Here is a 27685-nt window from a genome sequence, read left to right on the forward strand (position 1 = left end):
AAGGTTTTAACTATGTATTTACAGTAAATATTTCACATTCCAATGTTCTGCACATAGCAGAATATGGTCTAATTATTTATAAATAGATTACTATATATATATATATATATATATATATATATATCTTGTATTTTCATGGACATGTGCAAACAGTCTGCTTAGAATTGTTTGGAGTGGCTATGGTGATGAGTTTGAGGTTATGACTCAGCTATTCAGGCATTAGTATTAGGTACTGTTTTATGTAGATAAGAAAGTCTGCTCACACTCCGTTTTCCCTCTCTAACATTTTTTGTTTCCTTTTGAATTACAGACACATTTGAATTTGACAATTTTGCTGGAACAGTCACAAGATAAATACTGTGAGCACCATGACTGAACATGACAGATGCACAAATGTAAGTAGCAAGAACATAAAAATATTTATGCTTCTATCCATTTAATGTAAGTTTTAAATAGGCCCACACTGAGAGGCTTTTAATGTATAACTTTTTATGTTTAATGCATCTATATCAGAACCAACACTGGATTTTCATTGTATAGAACCAGGGACAGATATACTGCGCAAGATCATCTCAACAGTTTGTTCTCCTGCATTTTGACTTTTGCAATATATATAATATTTTATTTATATGAGCCCCCAAGCTGCCTTCACAGCTTGATACATGTTTTAACCATAAAGCTCGTCTGCTTCAATTTGTTGCTACCATAGTTCCTACATACTATTTTAACGTCTGTTGTATATTTTGCAGAGAACGAATGAGAATGAAGAGTATCAGATATTAAAGAGAGTGTTAGAAAGATCTAGATATATTTTTTTTCTAGTTTTTGAAAACAAATCCCTGTTGCTTTAGGTAGAATGTTCATAGTAATCTGACCCTGAAATAAGTAAGTGAATTTTAAATTTGTCTCTGCGTTTCTTTCCATTTGATCTGTCAAATAAGCAGCATATGCTATAGAAAAGATCATACACATTGTTTTATAGAATTATATATCTTTACATTTAGGATAATTAAATACATCATTGTTACATCAAATGCAATAAATTCAGTAAATCTAGACGTACCAGACTCTTCCTCTACCAGACAAATAATACATGACATATTTTTATATTATCATACACATACATCTCAGGGTCATATACTAAATGGTTTTAAGTAGAATATAGTGGATTCAAACTGATACAAACACGAGTTCAATTTAGCTGATGCATAGTTTTTATTCTCTTTTAAAGCCTCCTTATCAGAGAGTGCTCTATTCAGAAATCCTTCTCAAGTCTGAAACTAGATTTAAATACAGAGAAAGACAGGCAGACACACACACAGTCACTTATATATATGTTTTATATAGATAGTCTGTATTAATAATATGTATATATGATAAAGAAAGACTACCCTTACAGAGAAAGACAGGCAGACACACACAGTCACTTATATATATGTTTTATATACATAGTCTGTATTAATAATATGTATATATGATAAAGAAAGACTACCCTTACAGAGAAAGACAGGCAGACACACACACATTCACTTATATATATGTTTTATATACATAGTCTGTATTAATAATATGTATATATGATAAAGAAAGACTACCCTTACAGAGAAAGACAGGCAGACACACACAGTCACTTATATATATGTTTTATATAGATAGTCTGTATTAATAATATGTATATATGATAAAGAAAGACTACCCTGCCTTACAGAGAAAGACAGGCAGACACACGCAGTCACTTATATATATGTTTTATATACATAGTCTGTATTAATAATATGTATATATGATAAAGAAAGACTACCCTTACAGAGAAAGACAGGCATACACACACAGTCACTTATATATATGTTTTATATACATAGTCTGTTTTAATAATATGTATATATGATAAAGAAAGACTACCCTTACAGAGAAAACAGGCAGACACACACACAGTCACTTATATATATGTTTTATATAAATAGTCTATATTAATAATATGTATATATGATAAAGAAAGACTACCCTGCCTTACAGAGAAAGACAGGCAGACACGCAGTCACTTATATATATGTTTTATATACATAGTCTGTATTAATAATATGTATATATGATAAAGAAAGACTACCCTTACAGAGAAAGACAGGCAGACACACACACAGTCACTTATATATATGTTTTATATACATAGTCTGTATTAATAATATGTATATATGATAAAGAAAGACTACCCTTACAGAGAAAGACAAGCATACACACACACAGTCACTTATATATATGTTTTATATAAATAGTCTGTATTAATAATATGTATATATGATAAAGAAACACTACCCTTACAGAGAAAGACAAGCATACACACACACAGTCACTTATATATATGTTTTATATACATAGTCTGTATTAATAATATGTATATATGATAAAGAAAGACTACCCTTACAGAGAAAGACAGGCAGACACACACACATTCACTTATATATATGTTTTATATAAATAGTCTATATTAATAATATGTATATATGATAAAGAAAGACTACCCTTACAGAGAAAGACAGGCATACACACACAGTCACTTATATATATGTTTTATATACATAGTCTGTATTAATAATATGTATATATGATAAAGAAAGACTACCCTTACAGAGAAAACAGGCATACACACACACATTCACTTATATATATGTTTTATATAAATAGTCTGTATTAATAATATGTATATATGATAAAGAAAGACTACCTTTACAGAGAAAGACAGGCACACATTCACTTATATATATGTTTTATATACATAGTCTATATTAATAATATGTATATATGATAAAGAAAGACTACCCTTACAGAGAAAGACAGGCACACATTCACTTATATATATGTTTTATATACATAGTCTATATTAATAATATGTATATATGATAAAGAAAGACTACCCTTACAGAGAAAGACAGGCAGACACACACACATTCACTTATATATATGTTTTATATACATAGTCTGTATTAATAATATGTATATATGATAAAGAAAGACTACCCTTACAGAGAAAGACAGGCAGACACACACACATTCACTTATATATATGTTTTATATACATAGTCTATATTAATAATATGTATATATGATAAAGAAAGACTACCCTTACAGAGAAAGACAGGCACACATTCACTTATATATATGTTTTATATACATAGTCTATATTAATAATATGTATATATGATAAAGAAAGACTACCCTTACAGAGAAAGACAGGCAGACACACACACATTCACTTATATATATGTTTTATATACATAGTCTGTATTAATAATATGTATATATGATAAAGAAAGACTACCCTTACAGAGAAAGACAGGCAGACACACACACATTCACTTATATATATGTTTTTATATACATAGGGGCCGAATTATCAAGCACCGAATAGGCTCGCCGGAAATGGTAGTTATGAAACAGCAGTCTAAAGACCACTGCTCCATAACCTGCGGTCTTGAATCCCCCTGATCCTATACGATCGGGCTGATTGACACCCACTGCTAGCGGCCGATTGGCCGCAAATCTGCAGGGGGGCGGCATTTCACAAGCAGTTCACAAGAACTGCTTGTGCAATGATAAATGCCGACAGCGTATGCTCTTAGCATTTTTCGATGTGCGGCGGACATGATACTCTACATCGTATCATGTCCGTCCCACTTTAATAAATCGGCCCCAAAGTCTGCATTCAAAAGAAAGAATGATAGCCTAACAACATGCTTGATTAAAGCCATAAAACAATGTGTTATTAAAGCTATAAAATAATATAGAATGAGCAGTAGAACAATAGTAATATGTCCAACTAAAAGGGAATCAAGAAAGGCTTGATAAACAGCTCACAAAAAGTATTCTTTGGCATACGAAAAACAGGATTGTGATGGCTCTAATCTGAATCACAGCTGCTGCATACTGCACCACCGACCCCAGAGCTTGAGGAATTGAATATCCTTACTACCTGTCTACATGACAGTAAACACTATACTGAAGCAGAATGTATTGCCTTTACCTGTAATGGAGGTGCTGGTTTTGAAATTATGGGTTTTCTATGCTGATTTATTTTAAAGGGACTGTCTTTAGTGGTGAGTACTACATGAGAGAGCCTAGATACAGAGTTATATTTAGTTCACTGAGTTTTTTTAAAGTATATTAAATTATTTTAGTATTTAACTAAAATTACATTATTTTAGTTGTAAAACTACATCTTGCTTAACAATATCACTACCATCATCCTTCATTGTGTTAGTGCATCATATTCATGCATATTGTTTAATAGGTGGTACAGTACGTTGGCGATATTAAAGGCGGAATGAAACCAGCCATGAAGATTATCGTTATGGGAATAGTGGATAATAATCCAAAGAGGTAATTATTTAAAGCCTCAAAAACAAATGTATATTTCCATACAGTAAAATAGTGTTTCCTTTTGGTAGTCTGGCAGTCAAAGTGGTAAAATGCAGTACATAAGTAGTTTTATAGTTTGTAATTATATATAATTATTACTTCATATTGGCTTACTTTAATCTTGGATTAAAGATAGACGTACGATGTATAGGGCTATTATAGTCATTAAATGATAACAACGGGAAGGGTTGTAATTTAACTGTGCCTTAAAGGGACAGTCTACTCCATATTTTTTTTTTATTCTTTTTTTATATATATTTTTTATTATTGAGTAACAGTTACAGCACAAGCATATTCAAGACAATTTGAATCATTAAGCAAATGTTACATGCTGTTGCTTAAATAAAAGATGAGAAAATAAACATGACAGGTGTGTTGCATTTTCATCAAAATCCATAAAATGTTATTCATTCTTTCATATAGGTAACCAAAATAACAATAAAATAAAAAGAAAACTAACAGGTATATTTCTTACTCAAATAAGAGGTGCTGTCTTTATTTAATCAATTATCTCCTGTATTTATCAATTCTACTCCATAATTGTTATTTTTTAAAAAGATAGATAATCCCTTTATTACCCATTCCCCAGTTTTGAATAACCAACATGGTTATATTAATATACTTTTTACTCGAATGCAAACCTGATTGCATATTCTCAAGTACGCTAACCTGACACGATTATGTAGGAATATCCATTTAGAAATACTTAGAACATATTTCCCTATGTGCAGAACATTGGAACATGAAATATTTACAGTAAAAACCTAGTTAAAACATTTATTAAATACGAATATTGCAGAAATATGTTTTTACATGTTTTCCTCTACTTAACTGCAAAGGGCTTTAATACACACACACATATATATATATATATATCTGTGTGTGTACATATATATGTATATGTTTATATGGGTATATATGTCTGTAAATACATAAATACACCTATAAATACATATGTACACACATATAGACATATAGATACATATCCTTATCCATCTTTAGACATGTGTATATATGTATCTCTATTAGTGATGTCGCAAACCTAAAATTTTGCGTTCGCGAATGGCGAACGCGAACTTCCACAACTGTTCGCGAACCGGGCAAACCGCCATAGACTTCAATAGGCAGGCGAATTTTAAAACCCACAGGGACTCTTTCTGGCCACAATAGTGATGGAAAAGTTGTTTCAAGGGTACTAACACCTGGACTGTGGTATGCCGGAGGGGGATCCATGGCAAAACTCCCATGGAAAATTACATAGTTGATGCAGAGTCTTGTTTTAATCCATAAAGTGCATAAATCACCTAACATTCCTAAATTGTTTGGAATAACGTGCTTTAAAACATCAGGTATGATGTTGTATCGATCAGGTAGTGTAAGGGTTACGCCCGCTTCACAGTGACAGACCAAACTTCCCGTTTAAAGGGACAGTCTACACCAGAATTTGTATTGTTTTAAAAGATAGATAATCCCTTTATTACCCATTTCCCAGTTTTGCATAACTAACACATTTATAATAATATACTTTTAACCTCTGTGATTATCTTGTATCTAAGCCTCTGCAAACTGCCCCTTTTTTCAGTTCTTTTGACAGACTTGGAGTCTAGCCAATCAGTGCCTGCTCCCAGATAACTTCTCGTGCATGAGCACAGTGTTATCTATATGAAATACGTGAACTAACACCCTCTAGTGGTGAAAAACTGTTAAAATGCAATCTAAAAGAGGTGGGCTTCAAGGTCTAAGAAATTAGCATATGAACCTCCTAGGTTAAGCTTTCAACTAAGAATACCAAGAGAACAAAGCAAAATTGGTGATAAAAGTAAATTGGAAAATTGTTTAAAATTACATGCTCTATCTGAATCATGAAAGTTTATTTTGTCCTAGACTGTCCTTTTAACGCAACGCAAACAACCGCAAACAGTCCATTTGCACAACCGCAAACTCCCCATTTTTTTAAATCTACACTACTGTTAAACAGATATTAGTTGCACTGGGGTGACACTGTGCCCTGGCAGGCAGGCTCTGAAACGCACACGTTTGAAGGAAACTGACTGCTATTATTTAACACAGTCAAAAAAGTGTTGTTTTTTTTAAATCTACACTACTGTTACACCACATATGAGTTGCACTGGGGTGACACTGTGCCCTGGCAGGCAGGCACTTAAACGCACACGTGTGAAGGAAACTGACTGCTATTATTTAACACAGTCAAAAAAGTGTTGTTTTTTTTAAATGTACACTACTGTTACACCACATATGAGTTGCACTGGGGTGACACTGTGCCCTGGCAGGCAGGCACTTAAACGCACACGTGTGAAGGAAACTGACTGCTATTATTTAACACAGTCAAAAAAGTGTTTTTTTTTTTAAAATGTACACTACTGTTACACCACATATGAGTTGCACTGGGGTGACACTGTGCCCTGGCAGGCAGGCACTTAAACGCACTCGTGTGAAGGAAACTGACTGCTATTATTTAACACAGTCAAAAAAGTGTTGTTTTTTTTTTAAATCTACACTACTGTTACACCAGATATGAGTGGTGGCACTGGGCAAGTGGGCACAGTATACGCTGTGAGCCTGACACACACGCTGGCAGGCAGGCAACTGCAATTAGATTCAATTAGGGTCAAAGTATTACTCAATGATGACGAATAGGGGGCGGATCGAACATCGCATATGTTCGCCCGCCACAGCGAACGCGAACATGCTATGTTTGCCAGGAACTATTCGCCGGCAAACTATTCGCAACATCACTAATCTCTATGTTAAAGCCTTTTTATTTCACCTGAGACCTTATATCTTTGAGTCCTTAAAACTTAAATGTGCAATATGTTTTTTTAAATATTTTTTATTAGATGGTGTTATTATGAGTGTAACTGTACTTGTAATGTATTTTTTATGTGTTTTGTGACACTTTTTTGTTTTGCGACACAGTTAACCAGAGCTCTGAGGACATGGTAATCATTCTAGCGTAAATCACGATTGTGCTTAAGCGACCATGTTTATTTTCAACTTGTAATACCAGAGGTAAACCCCACGAGTGCAAACTCTTGTGATAAACCTCTTATCGCCTGTGCGTAACTGTTAGTGCTCCACTCATAATCTGGCCCTTAGTTGAGTATTCACCCCTCATCATTAACCACCAGAAGGGAGTTAAAGGGACAGTATATTCCAGAATTTTTATTGTTTAAAAGATAGATAATACCTTTATTACCCATTTCCCAGTTTTGCATAACCAACACAGTTATATTAATATACCTTTTACTACTGTGATTACCTTGTATCTAAGCCTCTGCAGCCTGCTCCCTTATTTCAGTTCTTTTGACATACTTACATTTTAGCCACTCAGTGCTGACTTATAAATAACTCCATGGGAGTGAGCATGATGTGATCTATATGGCACACATGAACTAGCGCTGTCTAGCTGTGAAAAACTGTCAAAATGTACTGAGAAATTAGAGAATGATCTTATCTAAGTTTGGCTTTCAACAAAGAATACAAAGAAAACAAAGCAAATAGGATGAGAGCTACTGAAATTCTATTGGTTTATTTGAACAGCCAATAGAATTTCAGAAGCTGTCATCCTATTGGCTGATTTGAACAGCCAATATGATTTTTTAGTAGCACTCATCCTATTGGCTGATTTGAACTTCCAAAATCAAATCAGACAATAGGAATGCAAGGAATGCCATTTTGAAGTGTGTACCTTGCATTGAAGATTCAGTATACAGCGGCTACCATATGAAGAGGATGCTCCACGCTGGATGTCTTCAGGATGGACCCGCTCCGCTGGGATGAAGATAGAAGACGCCGCTGGGATGAAGATAAAAGATGCCGCCTGAATGACGATAGAAGACGCAGCCTGGATGAAGATATAGCCGTCGGGATGAAGATGGAGCCGCCGGGATGAAGATCCTTTTTTTAAAGTTTTTTTTTGTTTTTGTTTTTTTTTTGTTTAGGGTTTTGGCTATTCTTAAAAGAGCTAAATGCCCTTTTCAGGGCAATGTAAAAGAGCTACATGCTCTTCTAAGGGCAATGACCATACAAATGCCCTTTTCAGGTCAATGGATAGATTTGGTTTTACTTTATTTTTATTTTGTGGGTTTGGAAGGTGGGGGTTTGTATACCGTTAGGTGGTGTTTTCTTTTTTAGCAAAAGAGCTGTTAACTTTAGGGCAATGCCCTACAAAAGGCCCTTTTAAGGGCCATCAAAATGCCCTTTTAATGGCCCTTGGTAGTTTATTATAGATTAGGGTTATTTATTTTGGGATTTTTTTTTATTTTTTAAAGGGTATTATAATAGGAATAATTTTTATTGTTTTGGATCATTTTGTTTGTTATTTTTTGTAATGGTAAGTTTTTTATTTTTTTGTAATGGTTGTTTTTTTTATTTTTTGTAATGGTAGGTTTTAGTGTAAGGCAGCTTAGGCTTTATTTCACAGGTAAGTTTGTATTTATTTTAACTAGGTAGTTATTAAATAGTTAATAACTATTTATTAACTAGTCTGCCTAGATAAAATAAACACAAACTTACCTGTGAAATAAAAATAAAACCTAAGCTAGCTACAATTTAACTATTAGTTATATTTTAGCTAGCTTAGGTTTTTTTTTTTAATAACTTTATTTATAGTAATAGGATCCATTACACTCAAAACAAGTCATACAAAGAAATGGCATGGATACAATTGGATAAACCTTTACCTGATGAGGCAAATTTATACTTAATGCTACCCATATTTAGGCCCTGTAAGTCCGTTCATGACATATATCACATAATCCAAGAGTCCTTCATGCTTTTGTAAGAAACATGATATACAAGGTCCAAACGACTAAGACATCAAAGAGTGATCTGAATCCTTTTTTTTTACAAATTTTTTTGAACAAGAAAACAAACAAAACAGAACAAATAAATAAATAATAACTTACCCACAACAATCCCAGACCTTCCAGTAGTTTAGGTAGCGCCACCATTTTAAAAAGATGAACCCTGCCTGAGAGGGAGATCGGCAACTTCGCCCATCCAACAAGCATCTGGATAACATGTTTAACAGTTTCCCCATAATTTAGACTATATATTTTATTAAGATTAATATGTATGCGAATGCCCAAATATTTAAAAGAGCCATCTGTAATTTTAAGGTTTTTATATGGTATCACATTGTTTTGCGAGTTCTGTAGCCAGGTTATCTCCGACTTATCTATGTTCACCTTATAGCCCGAGAAGGCCCCAAACTCGTCAATTAGTGTCAAAAGTTTATTTAAGTTAGCATGCGGGTCCCCTATGAAAAGCAATAAGTCTTCCGCATATAACAACAGATGTTCTCTGTGATCCTGCAGATGAAGACCCTCACAATTCTGTCTGATGTAACAGGCCAGAGGTTCTATAGCCAGATCAAACAACAGAGGGGAAAGTGGGCAGCCTTGCCTCGTACCCCTCTGCAACAAAAAAGAAGGTGAAAGACCTCCATTAATTATCAAAGTCGCTCTGGGAGCCGTGTACAGTCTGTGGAGAAACTCTGGAAAATGGCCTGCAAAACCAAACCGCTCCAAAGTAGTATGCAGATGATCCCACTCAATCCTATCAAAAGCCTTCTCCGCATCAAGTGCTAAAAGACAGGCATCGGGAGGTGATCTGGCTTAGAGGAATGGGTGTTGTACCAATAATGAGCTGTAATTGCTAAAGTCTTACGTATATTAGTTACCGATGAACGGCCCTTAACAAAGCCTGTTTGATCTGTATGCACCATAGAAGGCATAATCTGTCTGCTAGTATTTTAGTTAATAATTTATAGTCCCCATTTAGTAGGGAAATTGGACGGTAAGAGGCGGTATTGGTAGGATCCATGTCAGGCTTGAGCAGTAAAGAGATATTTGCTTCAGAGAATCTACAATTTATCGCTGTGGTTCGCTGTAAATAAGCTGTATATAGAGAAGAAAGGATATGCGCTATGTCTTCAGCTAACAATTTGTAATATTCTGAGGGTAAGCCTTCTGGTCCTGCTACCTTCCCTAGGTCGATATTGCGTATTGCTTTAATGACCTCTTGCACACTAATTTTATCGTTCAGAGACGCTTTTTGTTCTTCAGATAAGCTAGGGAGCTTCAGAGAACTCCAGAACTTCTGCTTTTTGTCTAAGTCCACTACCTGACTGGAATACAGAGAGGAATAATAATTCACGAATTCTGCCATAATTTCTTTAGAATCGGAAACTAAATGTGTCTGGGAGGTAATGGCCGAAATGTAGGATTTCGGCTTATAAGCCCTAACTATATTCGCCAAAAGTTTACCCTGATTTATTCCCATACCTGAAATATCGACCTTGTCTGGCTATATTAAATCTAAAATCTCGTTGTGCTAAGAAGGTATCTCTAGCTAGTTTAAGGTCATAATAATGTCATCTAGTCATAGGAGTTGGGTCAGCTAAATAATTGTGGTATGAGTTTGTGAGGTTAGAAAGAAACTCATTATCTATCCGTTTGAGGATTTTATTATGATGGGCAGTAAAGGAGGTTATACATCCCCTCATCACTGCCTTTGAGGCATGCCAAAACAAGTCTGGGTTGTCAAGGTGTTGTGTATTGTCTGTTGCATAATGTGTCCAAGAGGCTTGAAGGAGTTTGTGAAAATCTACGTTACCATAGAGGTACGAGGGAAACCTCCATGTTGTATTCGAGGTAATAGCAGGAGCTGGTTGTAATATCAAAGAAATTGGGGCAAGATCCGAAATCGTCACCTGGCTTATATATGTATGGGGGATCTGAGGAGTGAGGATCTGAGAGGTTAGGAAATAATCTATGCTAGACATTGAGTTATGCGACTTTGACAAACAGGTAAAATCCCTGTCGTCAGGGTTACGTGCTCTCCATAAATCTATTAAGTCTAGTGTATCTTTAAATGACTGAACTAAGGTGACTTCTCTCTTATGCCTAGCCAAGTGTATCCTAGCCTTTTTAGATGAGTTTGGGTCTTGGAATCTATCTAACGGTAAGGCCTGAGCCAAGTTAAAATCTCCCCCAACAATATAAGGAGCATCGTAAGATGCCAATTTTGCCAGCAGGTTAGTCCAAAAACTGGGGCAGTAATCGTTCAGGCCATAAACTTTGCAGATTGTATATGTGAAGGAGTCTACCTGCAAAAGAGCTATGATGTATCTACCTTTCTTATCTGCAACTTCTCGCGTAAAGAAAACTGGGAGACCCTTACGCACCAAGATAGCTACCCCCCTCTTTCTGCCCTCTGTAGGGGAGTACAACACCTGCCCAACCCACCGACTATTTCGTTTCTCATGCTCTTCCACAGTTAACTTACGGCTAGATTTAGAGTTTGGCGGCCAAAGGGGTGCGTTAGCTACGCGTGTTTTTTTTCTCCCGAACCTTTTAAATACCGCTGGTATTTAGAGTTCACAGAAGGGCTGCGTTAGGCTCCTAAAAGGGAGCGTATAGCATATTTACCGCCACTGCAACTCTCGATACCAGCGGTGCTTACGGACGCGGCCAGCTTCAAAAACATGCTCGTGCACGATTCCCCCATAGGAAACAATGGGGCTGTTTGAGCTGAAAAAAAACCTAACACCTGCAAAAAAGCAGCGTTCAGCTCCTAACGCAGCTACATTGTTTCCTATGGGGAAACACTTCCTAAGTCTGCACCTAACACTCTAACATGTACCCCGAGTCTAAACACCCCTAACCTTACACTTATTAACCCCTAATCTGCCGCCCCCGCTATCGCTGACCCCTGCATATTATTATTAACCCCTAATCTGCCGCTCCGTACACCGCCGCCAGCTACATTATCCCTATGTACCCCTAATCTGCTGCCCCTAACATCGCCGACCACTATGTTATATTTATTAACCCCTAATCTGCCGCCCCCGCTATCGCAGGTTGCTATCGCTGACACCTGCATATTATTATTAACCCCTAATCTGCCGGTCCGTACACCACCGCAACATACATTATAGTTATGTACCCCTAATCTGCTGCCCCTAACACCGCCGACCCCTATATTATATTTATTAACCCCTAATCTGCCCCCCACAACGTCACCGCCAGCTACCTACAATAATTAACCCCTAATCTGCCGACCGGAGCTCACCGCTACTCTAATAAATGTATTAACCCCTAAAGCTAAGTCTAACCCTAACACTAACACCCCCCTAAGTTAAATATAATTTAAATCTAACGAAATAAATTAACTCTTATTAAATAAATTATTCCTATTTAAAGCTAAATACTTACCTGTAAAATAAATCCTAATATAGCTACAATATAAATTATAATTATATTGTAGCTATTTTAGGATTAATATTTATTTTACAGGCAACTTTGTATTTATTTTAACCAGGTACAATAGCTATTAAATAGTTAATAACTATTTAATAGTTACCTAGTTAAAATAATTACAAAATTACCTGTAAAATAAATCATAACCTAAGTTACAATTAAACCTAACACTACACTATCAAAAAATTAATTAAATACAATACCTACAATTATCTACAATTAAACCTAACACTACACTATCAATAAATTAATTAAATACAATACCTTCAAATAACTACAATTAAATAAACTAACTAAAGTACAAAAAATAAAAAAATATTTACAAACATTAGAAAAATATTACAACAATTTTAAACTAATTACACCTACTCTAAGCCCCCTAATAAAATAACAAAGACCCCCAAAATAAAAAAAAATGCCCTACCCTATTCTAAATTAAATAAGTTCAAAGCTCTTTTACCTTACCAGCCCTGAAAAGGGCCATTTGCGGGCATGCCTCAAATAATTCAGCTCTTTTGCCTGTAAAAAAAAAACATACAATACCCCCCCCCAACATTACAACCCACCACCCACATACCCCTAATCTAACCCAAACCCCCCTTAAATAAACCTAACACTAAGCCCCTGAAGATCTTCACCATGCCAGGTTCACCGATCCGTCCACCGAAGTCTTGATCCAAGCCTCCGAAATCTTGATCCAAGCCCAAGCGGGGGCTGAAGAGTGACGTCCATCCTCTGGCTGAAGTCTTGATCCAAGCGGGCAGAAGAGGACATCCGGACCAGCAAACATCTTCATCCAAGCCGCATCTTCTATGTTCTTCAATCCGATGACGACCGGCTGATCTTCAAGACCTCCAGCGAGGATCCATCCATCTTCACCGACGACTTCCCGACGAATGACGGTTCCTTTAAGGGACGTCATCCAAGATGGCATCCCTCGAATTCCGATTGGCTGATAGGATTCTATCAGCCAATCGGAATTAAGGTAGGAAAATTCTGATTGGCTGATGGAATCAGCCAATCAGAATCAAGTTCAATTCGATTGGCTGATCCGATCAGCCAATCAGATTGAGCTTGCATTCTATTGGCTGATCGGAACAGCCAATAGAATGCGAGCTCAATCTGATTGGCTGATTGGATCAGCCAATCAGATTGAACTTGATTCTGATTGGCTGATTCCATCAGCCAATCAGAATTTTCCTACCTTAATTCCGATTGGCTGATAGAATCCTATCAGCCAATCAGAATTCGAGGGACGCCATCTTGGATGACGTCCCTTAAAGGAACCGTCATTCGTCGGGAAGTCGTCGGTGAAGATGGATGTTCCGCGTCGGCGGGATGAACATGGATCCGGAAGAAAGAAGATTGAAGATGCCGTTGATAGAAGACTTCAGCCGGATCATGGACCTCTTCAGCTCCCGCTTGGATGAAGACTTCAGCCGGATCATGGACATCTTCAGCCCCCCGCTTGGGCTTGGATCAAGACATCGGAGCCAGGACGGATCGGTGTGATACCCGGCGAGGTGAAGATAAGGTAGGAAGATCTTCAGGGGCTTAGTGTTAGGTTTATTTAAGGGGGTTTGGGTTAGATTAGGGGTATGTGGGTGGTGGGTTGTAATGTTGGGGGGGGTATTGTATGTTTTTTTTTACAGGCAAAAGAGCTGAAATATTTGGGGCATGCCCCGCAAAGGGCCCTTTTCAGGGCTGGTAAGGTAAAAGAGCTTTGAACTTTTTTAATTTAGAATAGGGTAGGGCATTTTTTTATTTTGGGGGTCTTTGTTATTTTATTAGGGGGCTTAGAGTAGGTGTAATTAGTTTAAAATTGTTGCAATATTTTTCTAATGTTTGTAAATATTTTTTTATTTTTTGTAACTTAGTTCTTTTTTATTTTTTGTACTTTATTGTATTTAATTAATGTATTGATAGTGTAGTGTTAGGTTTAATTGTAGATAATTGTAGGTATTTTATTTAATTCATTTATTGATAGTGTAGTGTTAGGTTTAATTGTAACTTAGGTTATGATTTATTACAGGTAATTTTGTAATTATTTTAACTAGGTAACTATTAAATAGTTATTAACTATTTAATAGCTATTGTACCTGGTTAATATAATTACAAAGTTGCCTGTAAAATAAATATTAATCCTAAAATAGCTACAATATAATTATAATTTATATTGTAGCTATATTAGGGTTTATTTTACAGGTAAGTATTTAGTTTTAAATAGGAATAAGTTATTTAATAAGAGTTAATTTATTTCGTTAGATTTAAATTATATTTAACTTAGGGGGGTGTTAGGGTTAGGGTTAGACTTAGCTTTAGGGGTTAATACATTTATTAGAGTAGCGGTGATATCCGGTCGGCAGATTAGGGGTTAATAATTGTAGGTAGGTGGAGGCGACGTTGGGGGCGGCAGATTAGGGGTTAATAAATATAATATAGGGGTCGGCGGTGTTAGAGGCAGCAGATTAGGGGTACATAGGGATAATGTAGGTTGCGTCGATGTACGGAGCGGAAGATTAGGGGTTAATAATAATATGCAGGTGTCAGCGATAGCGGGGGCAGCAGATTAGGGGTTAATAAATATAACATAGTGGTCGGCGATGTTAGGGGCAGCAGATTAGGGGTACATAGGGATAATGTAGCTGGCGGCGGTGTACGGAGCGGCAGATTAGGGGTTAAAAAATTTTAATAGAGTGGCGGCGATGTGGGGGGACCTCGGTTTAGGGGTGTATAGGTAGTTTATGGGTGTTAGTGTACTTTAGAGCACAGTAGTTAAGAGCTTTATAAACCGGCGTTAGCCCAGAAAGCTCTTAACTCCTGGTTTTTTTCTGCGGCTGGAGTTTTGTCGTTAGATTTCTAACGCTCACTTCAGCCACGACTCTAAATACCGGCTTTAGAAAGATCCCATTGAAAAGATAGGATACGCAAATGGCGTAGGGGGATCTGCGGTATGGAAAAGTCGTGGCTGCAAAGTGAGCGTTAGACCCTTTCCTGACTGACTCCAAATACCAGCGGGTGGTAAAAACCAGCGTTAGGAGCCTCTAACGCTGGTTTTGACAGCTACCGCCCAACTCTAAATCTAGGCCTTAGTTTCTTGTAGGAAAGCTATGTCTGTATGTAAATTTTTTAACTGTTGTAAAATCATGCTCCTCTTTGCCGGGGATGTGATACCTCCCACGTTCCATGAGGTCACCCTAAGAGGTCTAGCCATGTATGGATACTATTAATGCAAAGGGGTGCGTGATATAACTGTGCACAAAGGTATATCCATAATTTACAAATGATGCAAAGGGGGAAGCAGGTGTATGGCTCACGATTCCAAACTTGGTGCATGAAACTGGATGAAGTCTCTGAGGGTCCCAGTCCGCGGAGGTCAAAGCATCATACAACTGAAGTTCTCCCTGATATGAATGAATAAAAACAATAACAGCTTTAAACAGATACAATCTTATGTGACATGTCCCAACAATGTTATCAGTGTAAAATAATAGAATCTTAATGATCTTGTCATCCTTCCATGTACCCATATGAGGTGTAAAAGTGGCAGAAGATAGCAAGAAAAAAAGGGACACTCCTAGGGAACAAAGATGGGACATCAAAGGGGCCCTAGTGGACAAAAAGGAACCCAACATATGAGGGCAAGGTACCAATTCTGTCTGAATGCTATGACGGGCATACAATGTTGAGAATGAATAATAAAGGGACTTAAGACTAGTGAAGTGTCCCTTATAAAAAAGACCCCCCAGATTCAAATGAGGTACAGAATACAATCACAGGTTCAATCTCTAGGCTTAACTGATGCCAAGGATATTCTTTTGATGAAGACTGAGTAGGATATAGAAAACCACTTGATAGACATTTCACTGAAACATTAGATAACAATAAAAACAACGTGAACACCTGTAAATGAAGGTTACTATACATTTTGTACTGTTGGAAAGACAAAGCATTACTGCGTCATATACTTATCAACCATTGTCATGCCTCTTTTCAGAGGCCAAGTAAGCTTGGACTGCTGTTGGTGAGTGAAATATCTTGGGTCCTGAAGCTGTAAGAAGTTTCAACTTAGCTGGATACAAAAGGGCGACCCTGCGCCCCTGCTCATGAAGTTGCGAGCAGAGAGGAGAGAACTCTTTGCGCCTTTTCGTTACTTCCGTAGAGAAATCTTGAAATAGCACGAGGCGTCGATCTTCATATTTGAGTTCCTTTACGTTTCTGTAGGCTCTCAATATAGCTAATTTGTCTTGATAATTTAGACACTTAAAGATAACCTGACGGGGTCTTTCCTTTGAGTTCTCTAGAAATCTGTCTGGGCCTATTCGATGTGCTCTTTCAATGTCCAGGGGTAGATAATCCGACGGCATTTCTAGCAATTTGGGTAATGTGAAAGCCGTAAACTGCAGTAGATCTTTTTCTTTGATCGTTTCTAGCACTCCCACTATCCGTAAGTTGTTTCTTCTGCTGCGATTCTCAAGGTCCTCCACCTTGTCTTGCAAGTACTGATTTTGTTTCAGGAGGTTTTTGAGGGAACTATCTGATTCTTGCTGTCTATCCTCAACCTCTGAAACTCGGTGTTCAGCGGCCGTGAACTCGGTGTTCAGCGGCCGTGAGGCATGTGGAAAATGCCCTCATCTCAATGGTGATTGTGTCTACCCCAGCCTGTAATGAATCCATCTTTGGCAAAAAAAAATGCTTTAAAGGGACAGTCTACACCAGAATTGTTATTGTTTTAAAAGATAGATAATCCCTTTATTGCCCATTCACCAGTTTTGCATAACTAACACAGTTATATTAATATACTTTTAACCTCTGTGATTATCTTGTATCTAAGCCTCTGCAAACTGCCCCTTTATTTCAGTTCTTTTGACAGACTTGCAGTTTAGCCAATCAGTGACTGCTCCAAGATAACTTCACGTGCACGTGCACAGTGTTATCTATATAAAACACATGAACTAATACCCTCTAGTGGTGAAAAACTGTTAAAATGCATTCTGAAAAGAGGTGGCCTTCAAGGTCTAAGAAATTAGCATATGAACCTCCTAGGTTAAGCTTTCAACTAAGAATACCAAGAGAACAAAGCAAAATTGGTGATACAAGTAAATTGGAAAATTGTTCAAAATGACATGCCCTATCTGAATCATGAAAGTTTATTTTGGCCTAGACTGTCCCTTTAAGCTCTTGCAATAGAGATCCATGGTCATTTGAAAGGCCACTGCCAGTATCCATCTGGGGTGGATCCATAGCCTGGTTATCAGCGACTGATTTAAGCTTTCTATCCTGTGTTCTTGATCTGTGGCTCATGGTGTCTTTTTTAGGTGGAGACAGCCTTGGGAAGTAATTGTTAACTTTCATAGAACCGTAGACAAAAACAAGCTGAATCAAGCAGACCTTATAGTGGTTGAGATGTATCATGTTAATATCAATGGTTCAGTGTACAAACTCTCCAAGTTAAAGGTAGTTCAGGGCAAAGCAGAACATCTCTCACAAAAAGACTGCAGTTCACAGCCCTCATCAGACCCCCTCATCAGACCCCCCGACTATCCAAGTCATACAGCAAAGATATTGTAGTATAGCCTAACTAGGCCAGCGTTCCTAAGACTATGCTGCAAGACTGCAGGCAAAACTGAAAGGTGTGAATGTGTTGAACAACAGCTGGTTTATTTTACCTAAAGCCTCCGGATCAAGTTCCAGTTTAAGTCCGGTATCTGCACCTGTTTAAGGAGTTAGGAGGGCGACAGGCACCACGCATAAAAAGTGCGCAGGTTATAATGTAGTCTAAAGTATACGGTAAATACCAATCCATGAAAAAACAGCTGAACACCAGAAAATGAAAAAATTATGCTAAATGAAACTTGATCTCACTTTTACAATGAGGCTACTTGGCAACCTCACTATCTATGAATCTAAGCCATTGTCATAAATAAACTATCTTAGTAGACATTGACAATTAAATATGTCTATTTTATTTTACTTCTACAGTTTTACTATCTTAGTAGACATTGACAATTAAATATGTCTATTTTATTTTACTTCTTCTACAGTTTTACTGTTAGCTTACTCTGCAGCCCAGAAGAGTTAGACCAAGATGTTGCACTTCTGTTAATTGTCAACTTCAAGGACAAGTCAATAATTCGAAATGCCAAATTTGGAGGAATATGGAGTTCTGAGGAGAGAAAGATCTCCTACTTTCCTTTCGCAGCTGGTGACAACTTCAAGGTACAATGTTGTATGAAATATTGCTAAAAAATACTTATGTAGCAAAACAACACGTGGGGCAAGATTACATATACGGCGCAAACTTCAGTGCAACTGCTGAATCCCATGCCGTCCGTAATTTCACCTCGTACATCGGGGTATTACATAAACCCCGGCCGGCAGTTCATAAAGTGCCGTAAGTCGAATAAACTAGCGATGTTCAGAAATTTGTGTAAATTCAAATTTCTGGAGTTGCCAGTGACTTATAGCACTTTAGAAACTGCCGGCGCCTAAGAAAATAAATAAAAAAGTAAAATCTCCCGTAAAAGTCTTACCCACCTCCCAAAAATAAACCTGACACGTAAAACCCTTTTATCCGCCATCAAACCCACATCGGAACTAATAATAAAAGTATTAACCCCTAAACCGGCAACCTCCCACAATGCAATACGCCTACTTAAACTATTAACCCCTAATCCGCAATTCACCCACATTGCGATCTACCTAATAAAACTATTAACCCCTAATCCGCCATCAACCCACATCGCAATAAACCTAATAAAGTATATTAACCCCTAATCCGCTATTAACCCCACATCGCAATAAAACTAATCAAGTATATGAACCCCTAATCCGCCATTAACTCACATCGCAATAAACCTAATAAAGTATATTAACCCCTATTCCCCCATTAACCCACATCGCAGCAAACCTAATAAATCTATTAACCCCTAATCTGCCAAACCCACCAAACGCAATAATCCTAATAAATCTATTAACCCCTAACCCCCCAAACCCCCACAATGCAAATAACTAATTAAATTACTAAGCCCCCTAACCTAACACCCCCTAAATTAACCCCAATTACCTAAATTAAAAAATACTAAGTTACAATTAAAATAAAAAAGCTAACATTACTTAAAAACAAAAAACCTAAATTTAAATTAATCTAAGATTACAAAAAAATTAATAAAGTCTAACCTTACATAAAATAACAAACCAAATTATCAAAAATAAAAAAAATTAAACATAATCCCTATGAAAATAAAAAGCCCCCCAAATAAAAACACCCCCTAATCTAATACTAAACTACCAATAGCCCTTAAAAGGGCCTTTTGTAGGGCATTGCCCTAAGTTAAATAGCTATTTTCCTTAAAAAAATACTAAGTCCCCCTCTGACAGTAAAACACCCCACCCACCAAACCCCCCCATAATAAAAAAAAACTAACACTAAAAAATCCTAAACTACCCATTGCCCCTAAAGGGGCATTTGTATTGGCATTGCCCTTAAAAGGGCATTCAGCTCTTTTACTGCCCTTAAAAGGGCATTCAGCTCTTTTAAGAGTGCCCAGAAATCACTAATCTAAAATAACAACAAACCCCCCAAAAATAAAAAGGAGCCTAAGTCTAACCCCCACCAAATAGGTACTCACTGTTACTGAAGTCCGGTGGAGAAGGTCCTGTTCCAGGTGGTGAAGTCTTCTTCCAAGCGGCCAACATCATCATCCAAGCGGGGACCTCTTCCTTTTTCATCCAGGACCAATCTGGCGCGGAGCGGAGATGAGCCCGGAGCAGGACCGGCGACCGCAGAGCCATGGAGCGTGGAGGATCATCTTCGTATTGGCTGATTTGAATTTGAAGAATCAAATCAGCCAATAGGAATGCAGGGGATGCCATATTTAAACGCGTATTTTGAATTCACTACCTTAAATTCGCTATTCAGTGTACGGCAGCAATCATACGAAGAGGATCCTCCACACTCTATGGCTCTGCGGTCGCCGGTCCTGCTCCGCGATCATCTCCGCTCCGCGCCGGCTTGGTCCTGGATGAAGAAGGAAGAGGTCCCCACTTGGAAAAAGATGTCGACCGCTTGAAAGAAGACTTCACCACCTGGAACAGGACCTTCTCCGCCGGACTTCAGGAACGGTGAGTACCTATTTGGGGGGGGCTAGATTTAGGATTTTTTTTATTTTTGGGGGGTTTGTTGTTTTTTTAGATTAGGGATTTCTGGGCACTCTTAAAAGAGCTGAATGCCCTTTTAAGGGCAGTAAAAGAGCTAGCTAAATGCCCTTTTAAGGGCAATGCCCATACAAATGCCCCTTTAGGTGCAATGGGTAGTTTAGGATTTTTTAGTGTTAGGCTTTTTTATTTTGGGGGGTTTGGTGGGTGGGGGGGTTTACTGTTAGAGAGAGGACTTAGTATTTTTTCAGGAAAAGAGTTGTTTAACTTAGGGCAATGCCCTACAAAAGGCCCTTTTAAGGGCTATTGGTAGTTTAGTATTAGATTAGGGGGTGTTTTATATTTTGGGAGGACTTTTTTATTTTTATAGGGATTAGGTTTATTTTTTTTATTTTTGATAATTTGATTTATTATTTTATGCAGACTTTTTTATTTTTGTAATCTTAAATTAATTTAAACTTAGGTTCTTTTATTTTGAAGTAATGTTAGCTTTTTTTTTCATTGTAACTTAATATTTTTTAATTTAGGTTAATTGGAGTTAATTTAGGGGGTGTTAGGTTAGGGGTTTAGTAATTTAATTAGTTATTTGCGTTGTGGGGGTTTGGCGGATTAGGGGTTAATAGATTTATTAGGATTATTGCATTGTGTAGGTTTGGCGGATTTGGAGTTAAGAGATTTATTAGGTTTGTTGCGATGTGGGTTAATGGCGGATTAGAGGCTAATATACTTTATTAGGTTTATTGCAATGTGGGTTAATGGCGGATTAGGGGTTCATATACTTTATTTGGTTTATTGCGATGTGGGTTAATACTTTATTAGGTATTGCGATGGGGGATTGCGGTTGACAGGTATATAGATATTGCGCATGCGTTAGGTGTTAGTTAATATTTTCAGGCAGCTACGGGAGTTACGATGCTCACATACTTGCCTGCCTATGTGTGGCAAGGTGAAAATGGAGTAAAATGTCTCCATTTTTCGCTGCGTAAGTCCTTGCGCTGAATATGTGATACCGATTTGCGACGGGGTTCTATGTTAGCTTATGGGAATAAAAATTGCGGCCGATGGGTGAAATATATGTGCCGCATTTATATGCGGCGCTGTATATGTGATACCAAAACCGAGTAAAAACCGGCATCGCCGGCTTTTGCGGGCGACGCCGCATATGTAATCTTGCCCGTGATCTTTTATCGAAAAGTAAAAAAAAGGCTAGAAAATTCCTGGTCTTATTTTTGTTTAATAAAGTATTATATTAATTACTTTCAGTGCTATGATGGCATTAAACATAGAATTAGGGCATTTCACTATAAGTTTTTCTAAGTAATAATTATTAAAAGAAAATATATTTGAACAAGTCTTGATAACTCTATTGATGTGTCTTACACTTGTGGTGGCGCTGCATTACAAAAAATAACATCAATATTATTATTATTATCATTTATTTGTATAGCGCCGCCAAATTCTAAAGCGCTGGGTACAGTGATAGGAGTATACAATGACAAAGATTTGTAATAAAATACAAAACATAACAAAACTAAATAAATCTAGGACAGGAGGAAGAGGGCCCTGCTCCGGAGAGCTCACAGTCTACAGGTTTAGAGTGCAGAGACATAAGGTTGGGGTAGCTTGTCACATCGGTTCATGTGTTAATACTTTAAGGATGAGAGATGGAGCAGTGAGTCAGAAAGTTAATGTGTTATTTTTATAAGCCTCTCTGAATAGGTGGGTTTTCAAGGAGGGTCTGAAGCTATACAAGGTTGGAGACAGTCTTATATAGCGGGGTAGAGAGTTAAAGAGGACAGGAGCAGCACGTACAAAGTCTTGGAGACGGGAGTGGGACGTAGCGATAACAGGAGTGGAGAGGCGTAGGTCAGAGGTTGATCGAAGAAGACGGGATGGTGAATATTTCACGATGAGAGAGGAAATGTAGTTGGGAGTTAGACTGTTGAATGCTTTTTAAGTTAGGGTTAATACTTTAAATTGTATTCTGGAGTGTATGGGTAGCCAGTGTAGAGACTGGCAGAGCGGAGCAGCTGATGTAGATCGGCGACTTAGGTGGATGAGTCTAGCCGAAGCATTTTTAATAAATTGGAGGGAGGAGAGGTGGTGTTTTGGAAGGCAATTTAGAAGTAGATTGCAATAATCAATGCATGACAAAATGAAGGAATGAATAAATATTTTTGAAGTTTTTTGAGTAAAGAAGGGACGAATTCTGGAAATGTTGCAAAGGTGCTTGAAAATGTAGGTTGAATGTGAGTTCTGAGTCAAGTGTGACCCCAAGACAGCGGACCTGGGGTGAGGTGTTGAGAATAGAGTCTCCAACTGTCAGAGAAATGTCAGGTGTTGGATGTCTCGAAGAGGGGGGAATAAGAAGCAGCTCAGTTTTGGACAGATAGAGTTGGAGGTAGTGTGAAGACATCCAAGAGGAAATTGCAGAGAGGCAGTTAAAAATCTGGTTGAGTAAAGAGAGAGAGATATCAGGAGAGGAAAGATAGATTTGGGTATCATCAGCATATAAGTGGTATTGGAATCCAAAGAAGGCTATAAGTTTTCCAAGGGAGGATGTATAGTGAGAGAAAAGCAAGGGACCCAAGACAGAGCCTTGCTGTACTCCAACTGAGAGAGGCATAGGATCACAAGATATATTGTTAAAGGAAACTGAAAATGAGTGGTTTGAGAGATATGAGGCAAACCAGGAGAGGGCTGTGTCTCGAATGCCAAATGAATGTAGTATTTTTAGGAGGAGAGGATGGTTAACTGTGTCAAAGGCAGCAGACAGGTCAATAAGAATTAGTAAGGAGTGGTGGCCTTTTGCTTTAGCTGATAACAGGTCATTTGTTACTTTAGTAAGAGCAGTTTCTGTTGAGTGTTTAGGGTGGAAACCAGATTATAGTAGATCAAGTAAGGAGTTAGTTATGAGAAATTGAGTTTGCCGATTATAAACCAGTCTTTCCAATAATTTTGAAGCAAATGGAAGTAAAAAGACCGGTCGATAGTAAGAAGGGGCGGAGGGGTTAAGCGAGGGCTTTTCTATGATTGGTATGATTGACGCATGCTTGAATGCATCAGGAAATGTGCCAGCAGTGAGAGATTGGTTAAAGAGATGAGTTAGTGTAGGGGTTAGTGAAGCAGAGGGAGAGGGAAGAAGTTGTGAAGGAATAGGGTCAAGTGGGCAGGTTTTGAGATGAGCCAAAGATAGGAGTACAGAGACTTCTTCCTCTGTTACAGGGGGAAGTAGCATAGAGTTTTGTTAATAGAAGGGGTGGGTAGGATTGCTGGGTTTGAGGGGTGTGAGGTTCAGATATTTTTTTTAAGTGATCAGCAATAATCTGATCAGTGAGGTTGGTAGTGGGGTACAGGCAGACATAGAAGGTATTTAAAGGTTGAGAACAGCTTTCTTGGGTTTGATGCGTGAGATGACACAAGGGAGGAGAAATAGACTTGTTTGGCCAGTCTGAGCGCAGAGTTGTAGGACTTAAGGATGAATTTAAAATGCGGAAAATCAGCACAGGTGCGTGATTTCCTCCACTGCCATTCAGCAGCCCATGAACATTGCTGAAGATATCTGGTCTGTTTAGTGTGCCACGGTTGCCGTCGAGTGATTGATGTACTGCGATCAGTGGAGGGTGCAGCTTTGTCAGGTGTTGAATTTAGTGCCGAATTATACTGTAAAGCCATGAGGTTTGGCTAAGAGAGGGATGAAATGTTGGAGAGCAGAGAATTCAGTTGAGTGGAAAAGTCATTTAAATTCCTGCAAAATAGCAGTTTTTTGGGGGCTTGCAAAGTTATAGTAGGTAGAGTAAGAGAGAAAGTTAGTAGATGTGGTCAGAGAGAGGAAAGGGGAAGTTAAGGAAGTTGGAAACGGCACAGAGATTAGTGAAGACTTTGGGGCATATTTATCAAGGTCTAGCGGACCTGATCCGACACTGCGGATCAGGTCCGCCAGACCTCGCTGAATATGGCAAGCAATACGCTCGCCGTATTCAGCATTGCAACAGCAGCTCACAAGAGCTGCTGGTGCAACGCCGCCCCCTGAAGACTCGCGGCCAATGGGCCGCCAGCGGGAGGGTGTCAATCAACCCGATCGTACTCAATCGGGTTGTATTGTGGCGATGTGTGTCCACCTGCTCAGAGCAGGCAGACAGGTTATGGGGCAGCGGTCTTTGTGACCGCTGCTTCATAACTGCTGTTTCTGGCGAGTCTGAAGACTCACCAGAAACAGGGGCCATCAAGCTCCATACGGAGCTTGTTAAATAGAGCCCTATGTCTATGGAGTTGCCTTCACAGTGGGTTGGAGAGGTTGTCCACTGGGACAGGCCAAAAGAGGTGGTAAGGGATAGAAGTTTAGAGGCAGCAGGCATGTTAGGATTATCAACGAATATGTTGAAGTCCCCTAAGATGAGAGAAGGGACATTACAAGAGAGAAAATGTGGAAGCCAGACTTCCAAGTGGTCCAGAAATTGTGATGCTGGGCCAGGAGCCAATAGATAACTGCAACACAAAGAGCTACAGGGGAGAAGAGGCGGATAGCATTAACTTCAAAAGATGAGAAGGAAAGAGAGTGGGGTGAAGGAATGCAGTGAAAGGTACTGTGTGGAGACAGGATAATTCCTACTCCCCCTCCTTGTTTGTCTCCTGGCCTGGGAGTGTGACTGAAGTGCAGGCCGTCATAGGACAGAGAGGCTACAGCAGTTGTGTTAGAGGAGGAAAGCCAAGTTTCAGTGGGGGCTAACAGGTTAAGTGAACAATAAACAGGTCGTGAATAGATGTAAGCTTATTGCATACAGAGCGTGCATTCCATAGGACACAAGAGATTTGGGGTGTACTAAAAGAGGTGCAGTTAATGAGGTTTAGAGGGTTACGTGTGCAAGGTGTATGAGGTGTAATTTGGGGTAGTGAACTGAGGGAAGCAGAGGGTGGACCTGGGTTAGGTGAGACATCCCCGGCTGCAAGAAGAAGAAATATGGTGAGCGATGGAGATGAGAATGTGTCTTATGTGAGTGTTTAAGTTTAGAATCAGTGAGGCATGGCTGGCTGAGGGATGTGAGATAGGAATAGAGTTCATGTGTGTTGTAGAGATGGGAAGGTAGAAGAGAAGGAGAAATATGAAATATGAATTGTTTGAGTGCTGTTTGTGAAAGGAAGAGCTGTGACTTTAAGGACAACGGAGGAAAAGGTTAATGCAGACATTAAAAAGTGTAGCATGTTTGTATTTAATTTAGGGAGATTTAAATGTACTTGTTTCTGTGTTGTCCCCTCCTTTGTCTAACTCCTTGTCAGTGTTCAGGCACCCTGTGCGGGCTACCCCTGTGGGCCTCCCCCCCCCCATGTTCACCTAAACATCAACAAAAAAGGAGAGGAACATGAACAGATGGATAGAAACAGAGGGATAGGGACAGGGATAGAGGGACAGAGGTATAGGAACAGAGGGAGAGGGACAGAGGGAGAGGGATAGGGACAGAGACATAGGGATAGAGGGACGGGGCAGAGGGATAGGGATAGAGGGATAGGAACAGGGATAGGGATAGAGGGACAGAGGGATATGAACAGAGGGACAGGGACAGAGGGATAGGGACAGAGGGATAGGGACAGAGGGATAGGGACAAAGGGATAGGGATAGAGGGACAGAGGGATAGGGATAGAGTGACATAGGGAAAGGAGGACAGAGGGATAGGGACAGGGACATCAGCACCCCTTGTAACACCCATCAGCACCCCCTGTAAGATCCATCAGCACCCCCTGTAACACCCATCAGCTCCCACTGTAACACCCATCAGCACCCTCTGTAACCCTCATCAGCACACTCTGTAAGACCCATCAGCACCCCCTGTAACACCCATCAGTACCCTCTGTAAGACCCATCAGCATCCCCTGTAACACCCACCAGCTCCCCCTGTAACACCCATCAGCACCCCCTGTAACATCCATCAGCTCCCACTGTAACACCCATCAGCAACCTCTGTAACCCTCATCAGCACCCTCTGTAAGACCCATCAGCACCCCCTGTAACCCTCATCAGTACCCTCTGTAAGACCCATCAGCACCCCCTGCAACACCCATCAGCTCCCCCTGTAACACCCATCAGCACCCCCTGTAACACCCATCAGCACCCTCTGTAAGACCCATAAGCATACCCTGTAACACCCATCAGCACCCCCTGTAAAACCCATCAGCACCCTCTGTAACCCTCATCAGCACCCTCTGTAAGACCCATCAGCACCCTCTGTAAGACCCATCAGCACCCCCTGTAACACCCTTCAGTACCCTCTGTAAGACCCATCAGCTCCCCCTGTAACACCCATCAGCTCCCCCTGTAACACCCATCAGCTCCCCCTGTAACACCCATAAGCACCCCCTGTAACACCCATCAGCACGCCCTGTAACACCCATCAGCACCCTCTGTAACACCCATAACCATACCCTGTAACACCCATCAGCACCCCCTGTAACACCTATCAGCACCCTCTGTAACTCTCATCAGCACCCTCTGTAAGACCCATCAGTACCCTCTGTAACACCCATCAGAACCCCGTGTAACGCCCATCAGCCAAAGCACATAGCCTATAACCGCCTCAGACACCCCCCCCCCCCCGTAACCTGCATCAGCCACAGTGTCCCACGGTAACTCAGCACGATGGCACAATTTGGATGTTGGTGTAGGTTGGCAAATCAAACGGACTACGGACCAATCAGATAATACATAGGAAATAGGCGTTACTGTATTATCTGATTGGTCCGTGTATCCTTGAAGTCACTGGCTGGACAACCAATCGGATCATGTTGCCAGTGTGCCACTAGCGCCTTGTTCTCACACCCCAATCCTTCCACTGTAG

At 39.1% G+C, this 27685-nt stretch overlaps 1 protein-coding gene across 1 annotated transcript in view; it reads left to right on the plus strand.

Moving 5' to 3' along the window:
- The first annotated feature begins 277 nt into the window (after nucleotides 1-277).
- LOC128636785 (galectin-related protein) overlaps nucleotides 278-27685 on the plus strand; it is a 72316-nt gene continuing 44908 nt past the window's right edge. Inside the window, exons 1-3 of the mRNA XM_053689757.1 lie at nucleotides 278-395; nucleotides 4286-4374; nucleotides 18743-18917. Of these exons, the coding sequence (XP_053545732.1) occupies nucleotides 369-395; nucleotides 4286-4374; nucleotides 18743-18917 (291 nt within the window). The 5' untranslated portion in view covers nucleotides 278-368. The remainder of the gene's footprint in view (nucleotides 396-4285; nucleotides 4375-18742; nucleotides 18918-27685) is intronic.

This window comes from Bombina bombina, chromosome 1, assembly GCF_027579735.1.
Source record: "Bombina bombina isolate aBomBom1 chromosome 1, aBomBom1.pri, whole genome shotgun sequence".
In the NCBI taxonomy this organism is placed as follows: domain Eukaryota; kingdom Metazoa; phylum Chordata; class Amphibia; order Anura; family Bombinatoridae; genus Bombina; species Bombina bombina.